General features: G+C 50.6%; 2 protein-coding genes across 4 annotated transcripts in view; both read left to right on the top strand.

Annotated features, from left to right (window-relative positions):
* Nucleotides 1-5,069: 5,069 nt before the first annotated feature.
* Nucleotides 5,070-9,967, top strand: LSM10 (LSM10, U7 small nuclear RNA associated). 2 transcript variants are annotated; one of them, XM_017884494.1, is made up of 3 exons: nucleotides 5,080-5,257; nucleotides 5,589-5,785; nucleotides 9,249-9,967. In XM_017884494.1, the coding sequence occupies exon 3, from the start codon at nucleotides 9,273-9,275 to the stop codon at nucleotides 9,642-9,644; it is 372 nt and encodes a 123-aa protein (XP_017739983.1). In that variant the 5' UTR covers nucleotides 5,080-5,257; nucleotides 5,589-5,785; nucleotides 9,249-9,272; the 3' UTR covers nucleotides 9,645-9,967. The 2 variants fall into 2 exon arrangements, with proteins under 2 accessions (XP_017739982.1, XP_017739983.1); XM_017884493.1 differs by lacking the exon at nucleotides 5,589-5,785 and having other exon boundaries at nucleotides 5,070-5,257.
* A 7,783-nt stretch (nucleotides 9,968-17,750) lies between these two features.
* Nucleotides 17,751-20,011, top strand: part of STK40 (serine/threonine kinase 40) — a 51,236-nt gene continuing 48,975 nt past the window's right edge. For both annotated transcript variants that reach the window (XM_017884491.1, XM_017884492.1), the window contains exon 1: nucleotides 17,751-17,957. The gene's annotated coding sequence lies outside the window, so the exon portion shown is untranslated. The remainder of the gene's footprint in view (nucleotides 17,958-20,011) is intronic.

The raw sequence follows: 20,011 nt of genomic DNA, 5'->3' as shown, positions 1-20,011 counted from the left end.
TAAATATATATAAATATATAAACTCACTAACATTAACTCACATAAATATGTATGTATATAAAATATATAAACTCACTAACATAAATTTATACAAATATATATATTTATATATAAAAAATATAGGCCAGGTACAGTGGCTCATGCCTGTAATCTTAGCACTTTGGGAGGCTGAGGCAGGTGGATCACCTGAAGTCAAGAGTTCGACACCAGCCTGGCCAACATGGGAAAACCCTGTCTCTACTAAAAATACAAAAATTAGCCAGGCATAGTGGTACGCACCTGCAATCCCTGCTACTTAGGGAGCTGAGGCAGAAGAATCGCTTGAACCTGGGAGATGGAGGTTGCAGTGAGCCAAGATCGCACCACTGCACTAGCCTGGGTGACAGAGCAAGACTGTCTCAAAAAAAAAAGTATACATATATATAAATTTATGTTAGTTTATATATATTATATATATAAACATAAACTCACTAACATAAGTTTAAAACTTACGTAAGTAGCAGTATTATCACTAATGAGGTTTATCTGAGAGGCACAGTTCTCGCTCACTGAAAAATCCCAGTACTCAGCCATGAAAACTCTCAATATAGTCGGCACTGGCAACTTTTGACAGTCTTTATGGAGACTGAATATTTAAAAGAAGAGAAGCAAATCCAGTCTCAGATAGCTGGAAAAGTGATCATACTTGAGGAAAGGCTGGCATAAGGGCCTTTTGAGAAGTTTGACTGTGGAAAGTAAGAAAACAGTAGATTGCATGGAGGAGAAAGACAATTTTAGTTTTAGAATAAGAGGAGCCCAACAGTGATTGCTGATAAAAAGGGAAGCCTCCTAGGGGAGATGGAAATCAATGAATGAGAGAGTGAAGGAATGAAAGAAGCCTTTTTTTTTTTTTTTGAGACAGGGTCTTTGTCACCCAGGCTGGAGTGCAGTGTACAGTGGCACAATCATAGCTCACTGCAGCCTCAACCGCCTGGGCTCAAGAGATCCTCCAGCCACAGCCTCCCAAGTAGCTGTGATGGCAGCAGAGGCCCATCTGGAGCGGCCAGCATCAACCACTTCATGCCAGCTGCAGCAGTGGAGATGCAGCCGGGGCTGCGTGCTCTGTGGAGTCAGCTGGGGCCAGAAACAGGTGATACCAGCAGGAGCCCCACACCCTACCAAGTTGGCAGGGCATGGAGCCCTCACTCCTGGGCACAGCTGCAGCCGCCCAGCCATGGTTCCAGAGTCGGGCATCCCTGTGCTCTTGAGGGCCCAGAAAGCCCCTGCCCCTGTAGGTTTAGAAGTGCCTGCTCCCACTCCCTGGCCTCTCCCCACTCCTGGCGCCCACTTCAGTGCAGAGCAAAGTTGTGGCTAAGCCCGGCCACTGTTGTGACCCAGCTTGGTGTGTGTGCACTTGGGGTGACACTGACACACCAATCCCTGCTGCCTCAGCACCTCCCCCACCCCCAGACTTTGGGTGCCAATAAGCTTGGGATGGAGGCCAAGGGACTGAGGGTGGCTTGGTGCAGGCCTGCAAGCACCCATCAGCAAAGGCAATCTGGGCACCAGCAGATGGCATGTTAATAGTGCCAGGAGGCAGTCAGGTTCCTAGGCAGAAGGGGCAGATCCACCACCTTCAAGCCAGGGGTGGCCTGAAGCCTGAGGGTGGGGCTGTTCCAGGTGGAGTCCAGGACAGGAGTAAGAACTTCATTGATGCCTTCCAGCCAATTGGATGGTACTTTTTCCAGGCCCACCCATGGCCACCCATGGGCCAACCAGCATGCACTTCCTCCATTCTGAGCACATGAAAACCCCAGACTCAGCCAGCCTCAGACACTCCACAGGACCTGCCTGCAGAAAGCAGCTACCCACTTCAGGGGTAGGAGAGCTGTTCTGTCACTCAATAAAGAACACTCCCGAGAGCTGTTCTGTCACTCAATAAAGCTCTCTCCAGCTTGCTTACCCTCCAGTTATCCACATAATCTCATTCTTCCTGGATGCGAAACAAGAACTTGGGACCCACCAAACAGCGAGAGTGAAAGGAGCTGTAACATATTCCTGGCCAGCTCAGCTGAGCTGTGGGTGGTGACACACTCCCAGACTACAGGAGTGAAGAGTGGGGACCCTTCTGGGGAACCACCCTCCACCAGCGGGTAGCTGCGCCACATGACAGGAAGCAGTGGCGGGGCCCAGCCAGCCCAGGAGCCACGAGCCAGAGCAGGGCCGCACAGGGCGATAGGACTGAAAAAGCTGTAACACACATGGACTGAAACACGCCTCCGCCCCCCAACATGCCCCGCCCCTGCTCCTCGGGAGGTGAAAAGCAGCAGCCCTTTTTGGGACCCAGACCTCGGGGCTCCCCAAGCCAGGGCTGTGACACACTGTAACACCCTCTCTGGGGCTCTGTGGCTCCTGATGTCTCTGAGCTTTTGGCCACCACTGTGTTCCCCTTGTCCAGATGCTGGTGCCCACAGCAGAAGCCACTGGCGGTATGTCTGGTCCAGCTGCAGCCTTGCACAGAGCCAAAGCCTGTGCCGGCGCCTGGAGCTGCCCACCCGCGGCAGCAGCCATCGTATCTGGCTGTGTGTAGTGGTCGGACCCTGTGCTCACTCACACACCCTTCACTGCTCCACACCTGGCACGCCTTTGGCAGGCGTGGTATCCGGGCCCGTAGTGCGAGCTGAGCTCAGCCTCCAGACTGAGTGGGCAGAACGAGCCCAGCAGGCACAAGCAAAAGTCAAGCACAGGTGCTGCTAGCCACAGAGGTTTCCGGATGGCAAAGTGATACCCTAAGGTTCTTGTGACAGCTGGGACTATCGGCGCACCCACTGCACCCAGCTAATTTCTGAAAACATTTTTGGCCAGGCTCGGTGGCTCATGCCTGTAACCCCCAGCACTTTGGGAGGCTGAGGAGGGCAGATCACCTGAGGTCAGGAGTACGAGACCAGCCTGACCAACATGGAGAAACCCGGTCTGTACTAAAAATACAAAAATCAGCCGGGTGTGGTGGCACATACCTGTAATCCCAGCTACTTAGGAGGCTGAGACAGGAGAATCACTTGAACCGGGGAGGTGGAGGTTGTGGTGAGCCGAGATTGGGCCATTGCACTCCAGCCTGGGCAACAGGAGTGAAATTCCGTCTCAAAAAAAAAAAAAAATTTAGAGATGGGGTCTCACTATGTTGCCAAGGCTGGTCTCAAACTCCTGAGCTTGAACAGTCCTCTTGCCTTGGTCTCCCAAAGTGTTGGGATTACAGATGTGAGCCACCCTGCCCAGTCAAGAAGCCTAACTTACTGAGCTTCTTCTCTGTGCCAGGTGCTTTCACACATTAATGAAGGTCACTCAAATCTCCCAGTTCTCTGAGAAAAACCTTATTTTTTGTTTTCATAATAAGGAAATTGAGGCTGAGGAAGAAAGTAATTTTTCCAAGGCTATACAGAATGACTTTTAAAAAATGTAAATCAGGTAGGGCACAGTGGCTTGTGCCTGTAGTCCCAGCTATTCTTGAGGCTTGGGTAGGAGGATCACTTGAGCCCAGGAAGTTGAGGCTGCAGTGAGCTATGATCACACCACTGCACTCCAGCCTGGGTGACACGGTGAGACCCTCTACGAGTAAATCAAATCACGTTGCTCCCTTTCAATAGCCTATCATAGCACTTCTAGTACTAGTTGAGAAGACTGAAGCACAGAGAAGATAGCTAACTTGCCCAGTCACAGTTAGCCAGGAGCAGATTTGAACATAGGCACTGTATCCAGAGGCTGCACTCCTAACCATGAAATCTAAACTCCTTACCTTGGCTCACAAAGCCCTATGTGCTCTGGCTCCTGCTTCCTCTGTGGTCTCTTGTTATACCACTCTCCCCAGCTTCCCTGGCCTTTCCTGTGTTCCTAAATTGTCAAGGTCATTTCCCCCAGGTTCTTTGCATGAACTGTGAAAAGAAAAAAATTGACTTTTAATTGGTGATTTGGCTTTATTTGCTAAATGTGTTAAATTTGGCTTTTATTTGCAACTCCAGAATTGGGCAACACCTCATTCTATAAAACGGAATGAGTGTTCAAATAAGCTGAGCAGAGGAGATTAGTTTTACCGACAGAAAAGGGCTGAGGAAAACAGAAACAGAAAACAAAAAGCAGATTGGTTGTTTCAAAGTTACTTTCCTTGTAACTTTGAAGGCTAAAGCAGAGGGGACTTCCTTATCCTGCCAGCTAAAACTGGATGATTTGGAGATCTAACTATCTCTCACTCTTCTGGTTTATCTGAATATCAGATAAGCAACTTAGTTTCCACTTGGTGATGTGGAACTTTAGCATGAGTGACTCCATTTTGGTTTTGTCTTTTGGGCTTGGTGCAGGAGCCCTGTCCAAACCAATGGCTTCCTTTTTTTTTCTTTGAGACGGAGTCTTGCTCTGTTGCCCAGGCTGGAATGAAGTGGTACAATCTGAGTTCACCGCAGCCTCCACTTCCTGGGTTCAGGCAATTCTCCTGCCTCAGCCTCCCGAGTAGGTGGGACCAGAGGTGTACACCACCACAGTGGGCCAATTTTTTCTATTTTTTGTAAAGACAGGGTCTCCCTATGCTGCCCAGACCGGTCTCGAACTCCTGGGCTCCAATGATCCTCCCGCTTTGTCCTCCCAAAGTGCTGGGATTACAGGTGTGGGCCTCCGCGCCCGGCCCTGCCTCCTATAAATTTTATTTAACAAACTGTTCCCTCTAATTGCAATGCTCCTCCCATAGTTTTCACAAGCTTGGCTTCATGTCACTAATCTCAACTCAAATGTCACCTTCTCAGGACACCCCTGACAATCCAATAAAAGACCACCTAGTCACTACCACGTCACACTTTTAATCTTCTGAAGAACTTTTTCCCTATTTTTCTTGTTTGTTTTCCTAAGACTCTCTCCCCTGAAGCGCCATCAGCTCGGGGAGCCACTTGATCTTGGTCACTGCTCTATGCCGAATCCTGGAAGGAGCCCGGCCCAGGGTGCCTGTTCAATGAATGCGTGCGGAATGAATGAACGACTAGTGAAGGAGACTTCAATGACGCAGGCCGGCATTTGCTGAGCGCGAGCCCCGCGCCGCGAAGCATTCTGGGAATCGTAGTTTCTCCGTGCCGCGATGACTCGCAGAGCACTGACGCACTCCGCGCCCGGAGGACAGAGCGGCCCGGTCGCCGGCGTGGTTTCTCCGTCCTGCTGCAGCCGGCGGGAGGCAGCCTGTCCAGGCGCCCGCTAGCTTCGGCGGCGACCCAGACGGGGAAAGCGGAAGGAATGTCGCGTGGTGGGTCCGGGTCGGCGGTGCAGGGAGCCCCAGGGCGGAATGCGGGGGATGCCAGGACCTCCGGAAGGAGGTGCCGGAGCCCAGGAAGCGTTTTCTTCCCCATTTACCGAGTATAGCTCATTTCCCCAGACCTGCTCCCGCTGCTCTGAGTAAGGGGTGCTCATCCCGTTTTACCGGTAGCTTAGCTAGCTTGGAGAAGCTAAGTGGTTTGCTAAGTTGGTCTCCCTCCTAGAAGGTGGCAGAGCCTGTCCTAGAACCCGGGTCTGACTCGAGGTCCGGTGATTGCTCTTTGCAGTCACAGCAGCAACCCCCTACCTTTGCTTAATCGCAGATTCGTCAGGCTGCAGCCGAGTGGCTGGTCGTTAGGCCCTGCCCAAGGACTTAGCTCCCAGCTCCGCTCATCACTGGCCTAGTCTAGCTTGCCACGCTTCGTGCCACACAGCACAGCCCTGGACGAGATGCTGAGTGAGGTCGTAAAGAGATGAGTGTTTCACCCCCGTTAACTCAGGGTCTGAAAATAAGGGATAGGTAAGACATAGTGCACTAATACAATATCGGGGTACGTTGAAATCAAAGGAGAGTACCTTCAGTGGAGTGTGATTCTGGTAGCTTTATTTCGCCTGTAGTTTAATAAATGTGGAAACAGGTTCAGAGACATTAACTTTTCTAGGTTTACATAATTCGAGGTGGAGTGAGGATTCCAACCTGGGTTTCTCTACCTTCAAAACCTATGTACCTTATATACTACCGGTTGGGTTCCCCCCCCCATTCATTATCTAGATTTATTTTCTTTCTTTTTTTTTCTGAGAGTCTCACTCTGTCACCCAGGCTGCAGGGCAGTGGCACAATCTTGGCTCACTGTAACCTCTGCCTCCTGGGTTCAAGCGATTCTCCTGCTTCAGCCTCCCAAGTAACTGAGATTACAGGTGCTCCCATGCCCAGGTAATTTTTGTATTTTTAGTGGATACTGGGTTGGCCAGGCGGGTCTTGAACTCCTGACCTCAGGTGATCTACTCCCCTTGGCCTCCCAAAATCCTGGGATTACAGGCATCAGCCCCTGCGCCCGGCCTCATTACCTAAATTTCTACTTATGTAACAGCTGCATGGTGTAAACCAATAGTTCCCAGAGCGTGGGCCCCTGACCAGCAGAATCAGCATCACCTGGGAATATGTTCGAAATGACCATCTCTGGCCTCACCTCAGACCTCCTGAGTGAAACTGGGAGTGGGACCCAGCAAGCTGAGACAATAAGCCCCTCAGATGATTCTGATACACACTAATGTATGAGAACTATTGGTGTCAAGCACTGAGTCTCAAACCTTCACGTGTATCTAATTCACATACAGGGTCATGTTGAAATGCAGAGTCTGTTTCCAGTCAGTGTGGAAGAATAGCAGTGAGCCACTCAGTAAAGGAGTGGATTATCTCAGAACAGGCCTGGGGAGAGACCTGAGATTATGCATTTCTAACCAGTACCCCTCAGCACTTTGGAGTTACCTGGGGAGTTTTTTTTTTCTTTTTCTTTTTTTTCTTTTTTTTTGGGACAGAGTCACTGTGTCACCCAGGCTGGAGTGCAGTGGCGTGATCTCGGCTCACTGCAAGCTCCACCTCCCGGGTTCATGCCATTCTCCTGCCTTAGTCTCCCGAGTAGCTGGGACTACAGGCACCGCCACCATGCCCGGCTAATTTTTTTGTATTTTTAGTAGAGATAGGGTTTCACCGTGTTAGCCAGGATGGTCTCGATCTGACCTCATGATCCACTCGCCTCGGCTTCCCAAAGTGCTGGGATTACAGGTGTGAGCCACCGCGCCCAGCCGGGAGCTTTTACAAAATAGGAAATCTGGGCCCACCCCTCTAACCAAATGAATCAGAATCTGGGGTGGGGAAGGTCGAGTTAAAAACTCGCCAGATGATTCTAATGTACACCTGGTGTGAGGTTTGGAGCCAGGCAGCTATGGATTTTTTTTTTTTTTTTTTTTTTTTTTTTTTTGGAGACAGAGTCTCTCTCTGTCACCCAGGCTGGAGTGCAGTGGCATGATCTTGGCTCACTGCAGCCTCCACCTCCCGGATTCAAGCGATTCTCCTGCCTCAGCCTCCGGGGCAGCTGGGATTATAGGTGCCCACCACCATGCCCGGCTAATTTTTGTATTTTTAGTAGAGACAGCATTTTACCATGTTGGCCAGGCTGGTCTTGAATTCCTGGCCTCCGGCGATCCACCCGACTTGGCCTCACAAAATGCTGGGATGACAAGTGGGAGCCACTGTGCCTGGCCTACGGCTACGGATTTGAATTCCAGCAATTCCACTTATTTACTGTGACCTTGGGCAAGTTACCTCTCCTAGCCATATTTTTCCTTTTTAAAAATTATTGATTTATTTAAATTAATGTATTATTAGGAATGATACTGACTTTTGTTGTTGGTCCTAATTTATCTTGAATTCTTAATGTAGATAATCATATAATTAACAAGGACAGTGATCTTCCTTTATAATTATTGTTTCTCTAAATTCTTTCCCTTCCCTTCTTTCTGTAATCGTTTTTTGAACATTGCATTGACCATTACCTACGTTTTACTGTTGATTAGAAGCCATAAGGCATCCTTTTCTTGTCCCTGGCTCAATAGAAATGCTCATCATTTTCTTTATTTTATTTTATTTTATTTTTATTTATTTATTTATTTTTGAGACGGAGTCTCCCTCTGTCGCCCAAACTGGAGTGCAGTGGCCGGATCTCAGCTCACTGCAAGTTCCACCTTTCGGGTTCACGCCATTCTCCTGCCTCAGCCTCCCGAGTAGCTGGGACTACAGGCGCCCGCCACCTCGCCCAGCTAGTTTTTTTGTATTTTTTAGTAGAGACGGGGTTTCACCGTGTTAGCCAGGATGGTCTCGATCTCCTGACCTCGTGATCCGCCCGTCTAGGCCTCCCAAAGTGCTGGGATTACAGGCTTGAGCCACCGTGCCCGGCCCATTTTCTTTATTTTTTGAGACAGAGTCTTGCTCTTGTTGTCCAGGCTGGAGTGCAATGGCGCAATCTCGGCTCATGGCAATCTCTGCCTCCCGGCTTCAAGCAATTCTCCTGCCTCAGCCTCCTGAGTAGCTGAGATTACAGGCGTGTGCCACCACGCCCAGCTAATTTTTTGTATTTTTAGTAGAAATGGTGTTTCACCGTATTAGCCAGGCTGGTCTCAAACTGAGTGGATCTTGCTATGTTGCCCAAGCAGGTCAGCAGAACTCTTGGGCTCAAGTGAAGCTCCTCCCTCAGTCTCCTGAGTAGCTAGTACTACAGGTGTATCCCAGNATTTTTTAGTAGAGACGGGGTTTCACCGTGTTAGCCAGGATGGTCTCGATCTCCTGACCTCGTGATCCGCCCGTCTAGGCCTCCCAAAGTGCTGGGATTACAGGCTTGAGCCACCGTGCCCGGCCCATTTTCTTTATTTTTTGAGACAGAGTCTTGCTCTTGTTGTCCAGGCTGGAGTGCAATGGCGCAATCTCGGCTCATGGCAATCTCTGCCTCCCGGCTTCAAGCAATTCTCCTGCCTCAGCCTCCTGAGTAGCTGAGATTACAGGCGTGTGCCACCACGCCCAGCTAATTTTTTGTATTTTAGTAGAAATGGTGTTTCACCGTATTAGCCAGGCTGGTCTCAAACTGAGTGGATCTTGCTATGTTGCCCAAGCAGGTCAGCAGAACTCTTGGGCTCAAGTGAAGCTCCTCCCTCAGTCTCCTGAGTAGCTAGTACTACAGGTGTATCCCAGTGTGCCTGGCCATCCTAGCCATATTTTTCTCATTCATAAAATAAGCATAAGTAATCTTTGCCTTGCAAGTTGGTGTGAGGATTCCATGAGACATGTGCGGGAAGTATCTGTGTCCACAGATACAAAAATTGCAGAGGTGGTCTGTGGTGGGAATTTTGTTTGAGAACCTGGTGGAGGTGAGTTGGCAACTGTACCCCCTACCCTGCTATAGCTGCCATCTGTGTGCTCCTGTCCACAGCAAGCAGGCAGCTGGTGTGGAAGAATGGCACTGAGCCATTCAGTGAAGGAGCGGACCATCTCTGAGAACAGCCTGATCATCCTACTGCAGGGCCTCCAGGGCCGGGTAACTACTGTGGACCTGCGGGATGAGAGCGTGGCCCACGGACGCATAGACAATGTCGATGCTTTCATGAACATCCGCCTGGCCAAAGTCACCTACACGGACCGTTGGGGGCATCAGGTCAAGCTGGATGACCTCTTTGTGACAGGCCGCAATGTCCGCTACGTCCACATCCCAGATGACGTGAACATCACCTCGACCATTGAGCAGCAGCTGCAGATTATCCATCGGGTGCGGAACTTTGGTGGCAAGGGCCAAGGCCGGTGGGAATTTCCCTCCAAAAACTATAAGTGAGGCCCTCAGCAAGCCCTGGCCCCAACTTGGCTCCCTCCAGTGTTCTCTGGAGCCAGCTCCCTGCCCTCATACCCTGTCTGGAACCCGAGAAGAGAGCAAGGCCAGGCCAGAAGCTGGTGTCCAACAGACACCACCTGTCAAAGCTGCCTTTCACAGGGTTCCACCTCCCAGACTCCTCTGGGACCCAGAATCCTATCTGTCTGTGGCCTTGGGGTAGGTGACAATCCCCCTTTTTGATGATCTGAATCTCTGACTTATTGATCATGGAACCTGTCAAATAGTTTTCAACTCTCCCAGTGAGGATAATTAAACATGCTCAGTCTTACTGTCTCTATTCCCCTTGCAGTTGTGTTCATTTTCTTGTGAAACCCAACTTGAATACAAACAGGTCAATGCCCCAGGCTTTCCCTTCTGTGTGCTGGGCTCCCAGACCGTCCTGTGTAGTCGGGGGCAGACTCAAGCTTGGCTGCACATTGGAATCACCTGTCCCACTCTCAGATTCATATTTCGTTGGTATGGGGTATGGTCTGAGGGCTGGGAGTTTTTTTAATTTCCCAGGCAATTCTAATATGTAGCAATTTGAGAATGGTAGGAGAGTACTTCAGTCTGGGCAGGTGGAAAATGGCTTTTCTACTCAGAGTCCCTGTTGAAGAGGCTGTTAGTCTCATTGCTGTTTCTTGAAGCAGGGAGATTGGAGTAACCTGGGCCCTCCCCGGGGTGTGAGAGCGCTGCTAATAGCAGGAATTCCATCTCTGATCTGAGAGTTATTGGGTTCTCAGGGTTAGAACCCACGTCCTTGCCGGGCGTGGTGGCTCAAGCCTGTAATCCCAGCACTTTGGGAGGCCGAGACGGGCGGATCACGAGGTCAAGAGATCGAGACCATCCTGGCTAACACGGTGAAACCCCGTCTCTACTAAAATACCAAAAAAACTAGCCAGGCGAGGTGGCGGGCGCCTGTAGTCCCAGCTACTCGGGAGGCTGAGGCAGGAGAATGGCGTAAACCCAGGAGGCGGAGCTTGCAGTGAGCTGAGATCTGGCCACTGCACTCCAGCCCGGGCAACAGAGCGAGACTCCGTCTCAAAAAAAATAAAAATAAAAATAAAAAAACCCACGTCCTTGTAGTAGCTGTCTTGTTGTCATTCTAGGCCTGCCACAGGCAAACAACTGTCTTAGTGAAAGTGGCTCACTTGTGGTCAGGAGTTCGAGACCAGCCTGGCCAACATAGTGAAACCCCGTCTCTACTAAAAATACAAAAAATAAAAAAAAATTAGCCAGGCGTGGTGGTGCACACCTGTAATCCCAGCTCCTCAGGAGGCTGAGGTGGGAGAATCACTTGAATTGAACCAGGAGGTGGAGGTTGCAGTGAGCCAAGATCACGCCACTGCACTCCAGCCTGGGCAACAGAGGGAGACTCCGTCTCAAAAAAAAAAGAAAAGAAAGAAAAAAATGGCTTTGTCCGGTGGAACCAGAGGTTTGAACTCATCAGATATCCACAGCACACCTGCCATGTGCCAAGGCCTTCTGCTAAGCACACATCATCTTTTTGTTTTGTTTTGTTTTGTTTTGTTTTCAATAGAGATGAGGTCTCACTATGTTGCCCATGCTAGTCTTGAATTCCTGGGCTCAAGCCATCCTCCTGCCTCAGCCTCCCTGACTGGTAGGATTATAGGCGTGAGCCACTAGGTCTGGCCAAGCACACATTGTCAAGTGAGATTTGAACCTTTTTATATACGAGCTTATACCCTAGTGGGGGAGGTGGTCAAAGAAAACAAAGATGAGGCTGAGCAGAGTGGTTCACACCTGTAATCCCGCATTTTGGGAGGCTGAGGCTGATGGATCACTTGAGGCCAGGAGTTCCTGACCAGCCTGGCCAACATGGTGAAACCCCATCTCTACTAAAAATAGAAAAATTAGCCGGGCATGGTGGCGTGTGCCTGTTATCCCAGCTACCTGGGAGGCTGAGGCACAAGAATTGCTTGAACCCGGGAGGCAGAGGTTGCAGTGAGCCGAGATCATGCCATGGCACTCCAGCCTGGGCTACAGAGCAAGACTGTCTCAAAAAAAAAAAAAAAAAAGGAAAACAAAGATTAAATCCAGCTTGAGAACTGCTGTGGCAGAGTTTTGAATAAAGCAGGGCCCCTGACCTTAAGATGCTGTCATTCTTGAGAGAGATTTGAGAGGAATGTTCATGTGGACATTAGCAGCCCGAGGGCACTGCATTCACATTCTGGTTCAGTCTGTCAGGTGTTATCTGCAGACCACCTCATCAGGACCAACTGGGATGTGTGTAGGAAATGCACTTTCCTGGCTCCTCCTTACCTAGACTTGAACTGGAGTCTAGCACCCAGGAATCTGCATTCACATCCACCCATCCACTGTGATTCTTTTGCATACTGTATTTATTTTATTGCCTACAGGTCTACAAGCCCCTTAACTCTGCCCTTTGCCTTTAGGGAGACCTTCTGAGTTTTCCAGCCCCTCTGACAACTGGAGTTAAGAGGACTGACCCCACAAAGTGACTGCTGGAAAGACAAACCAGAGGGCAGGCGCAGAGGGAGGGCCTTCATTGTGGGAACGTCACCATACCCTTGCAAGTGGGGAGAGAGATGAGGAACTGGTGGGAGTCCCACAGCAGCTTCCCGTGTGTGAGCAATGGAAGAGGTCCTAGCTGGGGGTTCAGCTTAGGGATGCAGGAAAAGTCAAGCTCTGAGTCTGTGATGACACACTGGGGGCTTCTCCGTCCTCAGCAGAGCAGTAAGGAAAGCAGTAAGGCTAGTGTGGGTGCTGAGAAGAGAGGCTCAAGACATGTTCCTTAAGTGTCGTGTGTCAGACCCCGGTGGCCCTCTGTCATTCCTAGGCAAGGTCTTGGGAAGACATATGAGAATGAGGGGAACCAGGCCCTGCAGAGACACATTTTTGCCAAGCCCCTGGGTTAGAGCACAGCTGAGTCTTCAATCCCCAAAGATGGGTCTTTTGTAATCTGGTCTTGGCTTGCTGGAAAAGGCTGTCAGGAGCCCAGGAAGGGGCTCACCAGCCTGTGGGAAGCCAGGAACTCCCCAACTGCCACTGGTCAGCCATTCCACAGGTCATTCTTGAGCAGCAACTATGTACCAGGCACAGTGGTAGCAACTGGTGAACATCAAAATGAACAAGGGTCTTGCCTCAGGAAGTGAACATTCTAGTGAAGGAAACAGATAAACTAAAAAAGTAAAAATATTTACAGGTGCCCTGAAGGAAATAAACAGGGCCTTTTGAGAGACAATAACAGGTAGTTTTATTTTGGAAAATGTAGTCTGAGGAAGTGAAATCTTTTTTTTTAAGACATGGGGTCTTGCTCTGTCGCCCAGGCAAGAGAGCAGTGGTGCGATCATGGCTTACTGCAGCTTTGAACTCCTGGGCTCAAGCCTCAGCCTTCCAAGTGGCTGGAACTGCAGGTGCATGCCACCACACTGTCTTAATTTCATAACTTTTTTTTGTTTTTCCCTAAGAGACGGTATCACTATGTTGTCCAGGCTGGTCTCAAACTTCTGGCTTCAAGCAATCCTCCTGCCTTGGCCCCAGTCACTGGGCTTAAGGGCTTGAGCCACCCCATCCAGCAGGAAAGTAGTTAAACTGAGAAGGAGGCTGTCATTTAAAAAGCCAGGACAAGGCAGAGGAAACTGCCTGTGCAGAGGTCCTGGGGTGGGAAAGCTTGGGGATTTGGGACAATAATAATAACACTGTGGCTATTGTGGGGGAGAGAGGCAGATGAGAATGGAGAAATGGGAGGGGGTGGGGCACATGACACAAGGCATGCGGACAGAGTGTAGTTGGTTCCAGTTTCTGGTGTGCACGAAACAGAACTTGAATTTTCTTTAACTCACTTGAATTCCTGTATTTTGTCCCCCTCAGTCAGAGTGGCAGAAAGTTAATTGCAGTCAATTCACAGTTCCTCCATTTTCCTTGGCATTATGTTAGAATTCTAGGCTCTTCCTTTCAAGGTGCCAAAGCATGGGAAGCGTAGTCTGATTTGGTCATCCAGTCACACTGGCATCCACTGAGACACTCTCATTTGGTTGTGATCTTTAGTCATCAGCCCATGAAGGTTGCTGTTGAGTTGCTCCCCACGCCCCCCCCACCAAAAGACCCCCTCCAAGTGTAACCCATACCCCTCTCAGGTGTGCAGAGTTTTGTTTTGTTTTTCTGCTTTCCCCAGGCCATGTTCGGCCTGGGACATTCTTGGGTCTTAGGTGAGTTAGGTCCTGTTTGTCCAAAATGCAGCACACAGCCATTTCTCCAGAGGGTTTTGTGACTTCCCTGGTGCCCCACCCAGGAAAAGGAGCACAGCTCCTCTCTGCTTCTCAAGCCCTTGGGCCCAGGTGATATTCCCAGTTAGAAGACTGAGAAGAAGCTTCTCTCTTCTCAGGGACCCCCCTCCTCAATCTCAGACTCCCAGATCCCCCTGTTATACAGTTTTCTAAATTTGTATCTGCACAAAAATTCTGTCCATTCCTCCCTGAAAGCGAAGCTTTTGGAATTCAGAAGCTAAAAATGGGCTTAGCATTCTGTTGTATCCTTTGTTTCCTGAAGTAATGAATACAGAATAACCTATCTGTGTGAGAGAAGGAGGGAAGAACACCAAGGAAAAGATGAAAAACAATGCAAAGTGTTACTCTCCCACCAGATTCTGGATAGTGTGGAGGCAGAGGGAAAAAGACTAAAAAAGGCTTTGAAGGTGGGAAGGTTGGGAACTGCTGCTACTGAACCAGTCCAACTCTGTCATTTTACAGCTGAGGAAACTGAGGCCCAGAGAGGGAAAGGGTCTTTCCCCAGGTCCCATGGCTAAGTTAGAGGCAGAGTGCCAAGATGGGCACCATAATGGTCATGAAAAATAGCTACTGGCCAGGTGCAGTGGCTCACACCTATAATCCCAGCACTTTGGGAGGCTGATGGTGGGAGGATCACTTGAGCCCAGGAGTTCAAGACCAGCCCTGGCAACATAGTGAGACCCTGTCTCTATAAAAAAAATTTTAAAAATTAGCAAGACATGGTAGCACACACCTGTAAGTCCCAGCTACTCGAGAGGCTGAGGTGGGAGGATCTTTTGAGCCTGGGAGTTTGAGGATGCAGTGAGCTGTGATTGTGCCACTGCACTCCAGCCTGTGTGACAGAGCAAGACCCTGTCTCTAAAATAAAATATATAAAAAACAGCTACTCTTTGTCGAATTGTACTACTTGCCCTGTGCTGGGTGCTCTGATGCTCCACGAGGGCAGAGCTGTTGTCTGGTTATGCCCAGTCTCCAGCATCCAGCTCAGTGCTCTGTACATAGTGGGCACTCCATCAATCTTGTGGAATGAAAGTAAGCCTTTTTTTTTTTTTTTTTTTTTTGAGATGGGCTTTCGCTCTTGTTGCCCGGGCTGGAGTGCAATGGTGCGATCTCAGCTCACTGCAACATCTGCCTGCCAGGTTCAAGTGATTCCCCCCACTCAGCCTCTCAACTAGCTGGGATTACAGGTACCTACCACCACCACGCCCAGCTAATTTGTGTATTTTTAGTAGAGATGGGGTTTTGCCATGTTAGCCAGGCTGGTCTCAAACTTCTGACCTCAGACAATCCACCCACCTCGGCCTCCCAACGTGCTAGGATTACAGGCTTGAGCCACTGTGCCCGGCCCTGAAAGTAATCTTATTGTATCATTATAAAAACCCCATATATTAACAGCACCATTTTACAGACGAGCAAACAGGCTCAAAGAAGTTACGTGACCTGCTCAAGGTGAACAACAGAATGGGGATTTGAACTCAGGTCTGTATGACTCCAACTCCATGATCTTAACTACTGTGCTATTCCGTTTCCCAGCACTCTTGGCATCATACTGATGATAGAGTATGATAAGAGGTGCCTTTGTTCATCACAGTGGTGGTACCTAGCCACAGAGTGTAGGTCTGACACTCCGAATTTGCCAGACTTAGGCCTTGCGATTTGGTGACAAAGAGAAGCCAGAGCCAACCAGTAAGGCAGACTGGGATTCAGAAGCCTGAGGAAGCCCCTAGGGGTTGAAGGTCTCTTTCCCTCTTTCTGTGATAGGCAGATCTGCCTATACCTCGTCAAGCAACGATCTCATGCTGTTGTGACAGGCGTCACTTTGTTATGGCAGCACCGTCTGCCAGTAAGCCCAGAGTTGGAGAGCCAGCAAGAGTATGTCAGCGTGTGAGGGAGAGTGTGTGTGTGTGTGTGTGTGTGTGTGTGTGTGTGTGTGTGTCCCAGCGTTCTCCTCATGCTGGTGTCCTGATGACAGTTTCTCATTTCCTCTGGCTGACACCTTTGGTTTCTATTCATTACTTCTTCTCCTCCCAGCTTTCTGTTCCTCCTCCTCTCCTTTGTTAAAATCCTGTATTTTCAATCAGCTGAGAGTCTCCTGGGGGTAGGGATGGTGGTGTCAGCACAGAGTGATTCATCTAGCTGATAATTAGAGCTCTGGAAAACCCAAAACTCATTTTTGTCAGAGTCAGGGCTTCCGGAATCCCTAGGCTTTTTGTTTTGTCAGAGAGAGGAGCTTGGTGGGCTGGGGCCTTCTTTATGCCTGTCTTTTGGTCACCCACCTCATTGAAGCCCTTTAACTGAGATGAGTATGAGCACTCGCTGGGGCTTGCAAAAAGCTGTTTCCATAACTCCAAGTCCTCACAGTGATCCCCCAAGCGTTATCCCTATTTGGACAGAAGGGGAAGATTGGGCAACTTGCACATAGTCGCCCAGTTTGTAAGTGATGCAGCAGGGATTCAAAGCCAAGCTTTTTGGAATCCATCAGACTTGATTCAAATCCTAGCCCTGCCATTATTAGCTGTGTGTGTTTGGGCACATTAATTTCCTTTTCTGAGCACTGGCTTCCTCAGCTGTAAACAGCCGCCTACCTAATATTAATGTCTCAAGTGCTCCATGCAGAGCGTGGCACAATGGTGGGAGCAGTCCTGATTACTCTTGTTATTCAGCCCCATCAGCAGCTCAGTGGGCATCAGGCATTCAGAGACAAAGGACACAGATAGAGGCAGCCAGACTTCACTCATACCAGCTCTCATGTCCTGGCACTGCCTAGGTGGAGATGACAAATGCACACACACACAAGTGGCCACACACCCTAGGAAAACCCAGCGATGCACACAAGCTTAGACACGTGTGCCCACACATGGATATAGAGTGACCCAGGGGACAACTGGAAAGACAGCCAAGAGTTACACATCATAAGCAGCAAACATCCTGACTCACACCTCTGGGACAAGGGAGTAGGGCTATGGCCGCTGGTGCTGCTGACACTGAGCCCTTTTAGCTGCTTCTGCATGCCAAGGGAGGGAAGCCAGGCTCTTAGAGGGCCCCAGTGAGTCACTTGCCTGATGCAATCCCTTTAAAGGGCTCATCTGCTGGTGCAAGAAGCTGATTCATGGAGGGCGTGGTTGCTGGAGGAGGAGGAGAAAGGGACCGAAACTGCAGCAGGAGGAACTAAGGTTAGATAGCTGTAGTCGCTAATAGGAACGCTTCACTGTCAACCTCCCTGGTCAAAGCTTCAGGGATCTCCAGGTTGAAGCTGGCCATCCTCGGGGTTTCTACAAAGGCGAGAGACCTAGAGGGAAATGAATTATGAGCATTGCGACAGGAATTTCTGTCTTTTATTGAGCCTAACTGCAGCGCTTTCCTCACAGAGTTCCACAAACCGGGAAATGGGGATCAAGGATGAGTCACTTTTCTAATAAATACACTACAATGGGCCGATCTTCCAACCGCCGGGGACTTCAACCTCGGCAGGGCGAGTGTGGGGCCGGCGAGGTTCTGTGGGGTCGGGCGGGGCGGTGCCTCATCCCAAGCCTCGCCGCCGACGTAGATCAGGAGTAAGTACCGCCCCATTAGAGCCTCGGCCTCCAATCGTATAACGGGTTTCGCCCAGACCCCACCCTGAACCAATCCTCAATCGGACTCTGGCCTGTTGCCTGAAGTCTTCCGCCCATCGTCAAGATGGCGCCCCAATCCGAAAGCCGCCGGGCTGGAGACGCAGCAGGGGGCGGGGCCCGAGACGCAGGCGGGGGGCGGGGCCCAGGAGGGGCGGGGCCGCGGCTAAGGCTGGGGAGGAGGGGGCGGTGCGTCACTTCCGTTGTCAGGTGGCGGCGCCGCAGCCATGGAGGGAGGCGGCGGCGGCGGCGGCGGCTCGGTTGGCTGCGCTGGAAGGCGGCGGTGAGCGACTCGCACGCCTCCAGCCCGGCCCCGGCCCCCCGGGACGGAGAGCCGAGCAGCCCTGGCTCTGGGCTACGGACTATGGGCGAACAGCTCTGACCACCCGGCGAAGGTGAGGGCAGGGGTCCAGGAGCTGGGAGCCGGGTGGGGGTTGCGAGGAGGCGGGGCGGGCCCCGGCGGCCGCGGCGGTGGAATCGGAGTGACAGCCTGAAGCCATCGGGTGCAGCAGAAATGGCCCCGGCGAATGCCTCCTCCTCGGCTGGGGGCTCTGCCCTTTCCCGGCGGCAGGGGCGAGGGCTGCCTCGCGCCGGGTACCCGGAGGCCGCGGGAGCTTCAGTCCCAGCCGCAGCTCTGGGAAGTGGGCACTGCCAGCTTTGCCCAGAGTCACCCAGCCAGTGAGTGAAGCAACCGGTGTGTGAAGCCAGCCAGATTTTTCCAAAAAGACACCTTCTGCCTCTCCGTGCTTCCCTCCTAATCCCAAGAGTGAGTTGATAGAACGAGTCCCAAGGGAGGGCCAGCCAAGGCTTCCTCCAAGAGCCCTCACTCTTTGGCACGGGCGCTACCGCTGCTGGGGAATTTTTATATCCCGGGCGGCGTTCAGGTACGAGTCACAGCTACCTGCTTGCCAAGGCCATGTTTGGCCGGCCTTTTCCAAGGAGAGCTTGCTGTGGTCAGTGTTTCACCTGCCGAGCCGGTCAGGCCCGCCCATTCCCACGCCACTTGGCCCCGCCTTCCAGCCAGTAAGTAGGGACATTCGGATTCCCGATGCCGAGTTTTCTGCCCACCCCAATCCCCAGGTTTGAAGCCCTTTTGTTAGCGGAAGGAAGAGATGACAGCCGCCCTCTGTGTGGCAGGATAGACTTTGCTCTGTTTTAAGTCACTAGGGGAAACCGGTTGGCTTTACTTTGATTTTGAGAACCAGTGGGGAAGAGGGTAGGCATACTGGGCTGGGCGCCTTTCCCTCTGAGTAGTTTTACGTGAGATAAGGAAGAGCAGAATGTCTAATTGTAGGGCCAAAAGAATCTTGTTTGTAAACAGTGCCTGTGAGCTCGTTTAGTGCTTCCTGATGGCCCTGCTGTGCAAGTTGTTGGTTGGGTTACTCTAGACAGTCCTCATTCATTCATTCATTCATTTCTCACATGACCACAACAAGAGTCCTTGCTTACAGGCAAGTGCTAGACAGTATAGTGGTTAAGAGTAGGCTTTGGAGCCAGATTTCCTGAGTTCAAATTCTGGCTCAGCAACTTTCCAGCTGTGTGTCCCTGAGCACATTGCTTAGTCTGCCTGTGCCTCAGTGTCTTCGTCTATAAAACAGGGATGATAACATAGAGAGACATTATGAAGAGTAAAAAGTTAACACGTAAAACATACAACCGTGTTTGCCACGTAATAAGGATTCAATAAATGTTACCTATTTTTATTTCAAGGAGCATACAGTCTAGTTAAGGGAAATTGACCTGTAAACAAATGGTTGAAATGTGGTCTAAAGAAGCTAGTAGGCAGGGCGCGGTGGCTCAAGCCTGTAATCCCAGCACTTTGGGAGGCCTAGACGGGCGGATCACGAGGTCAGAAGATCGAGACCATCCTGGCTAACACAGTGAAACCCCGTCTCTACTAAAAAATACAAAAAACTAGCCGGGCGAGGTGGCGGGCGCCTGTAGTCCCAGCTACTCGGGAGGCTGAGGCAGGAGAATGGCAAACCCGGGAGGCGGGGCTTCCAGTAAGTGGAGATCCGGCCACTGCACTCCAGCCTGGGCGACAGAGCAAGACTCCGTCTCAAAAAAAAAAAAAAAAAAAAAAAAAAAAAAAAAAAAAAAAAAAAAAAAAAAAAAAAAAAAAAAAAAAAGAAGAAGCTAGTAGTGGCCGGGCGCCGTGGCTCATGCCTGTAATCCTAACACTTTGGGAAGCCGAGGCGGGCGGATCACCTGAGGTCAGAAGTTTGAGACCAGCCTTGCTAACATGGTGAAACCCCATCTCTACTAAAAATAGAAAAATTAGCAAGGCGTGGTGGGACAGCCCTGTAATCCCAGTTACTTGGGAGGCTGGGGCAAGAGAATTGCTTGAACCCGGGAAACAGAGATTACAGTGAGCCGAGATTGAGCCACCGCACTCCAGCCTGGGTGACAGAGTGAGACTCTGTCTCAAAAGAAGAAGAAGAAGCGGCCG

The sequence above is a fragment of the Rhinopithecus bieti genome, unplaced genomic scaffold, assembly GCF_001698545.2.
Source record: "Rhinopithecus bieti isolate Rb0 unplaced genomic scaffold, ASM169854v2 scaffold_13029, whole genome shotgun sequence".
Classification (NCBI taxonomy): Eukaryota; Metazoa; Chordata; class Mammalia; order Primates; family Cercopithecidae; genus Rhinopithecus; species Rhinopithecus bieti.
Note: the sequence above shows the minus strand (reverse complement) of the source record. Positions and strands in the feature narration are given on the sequence as shown.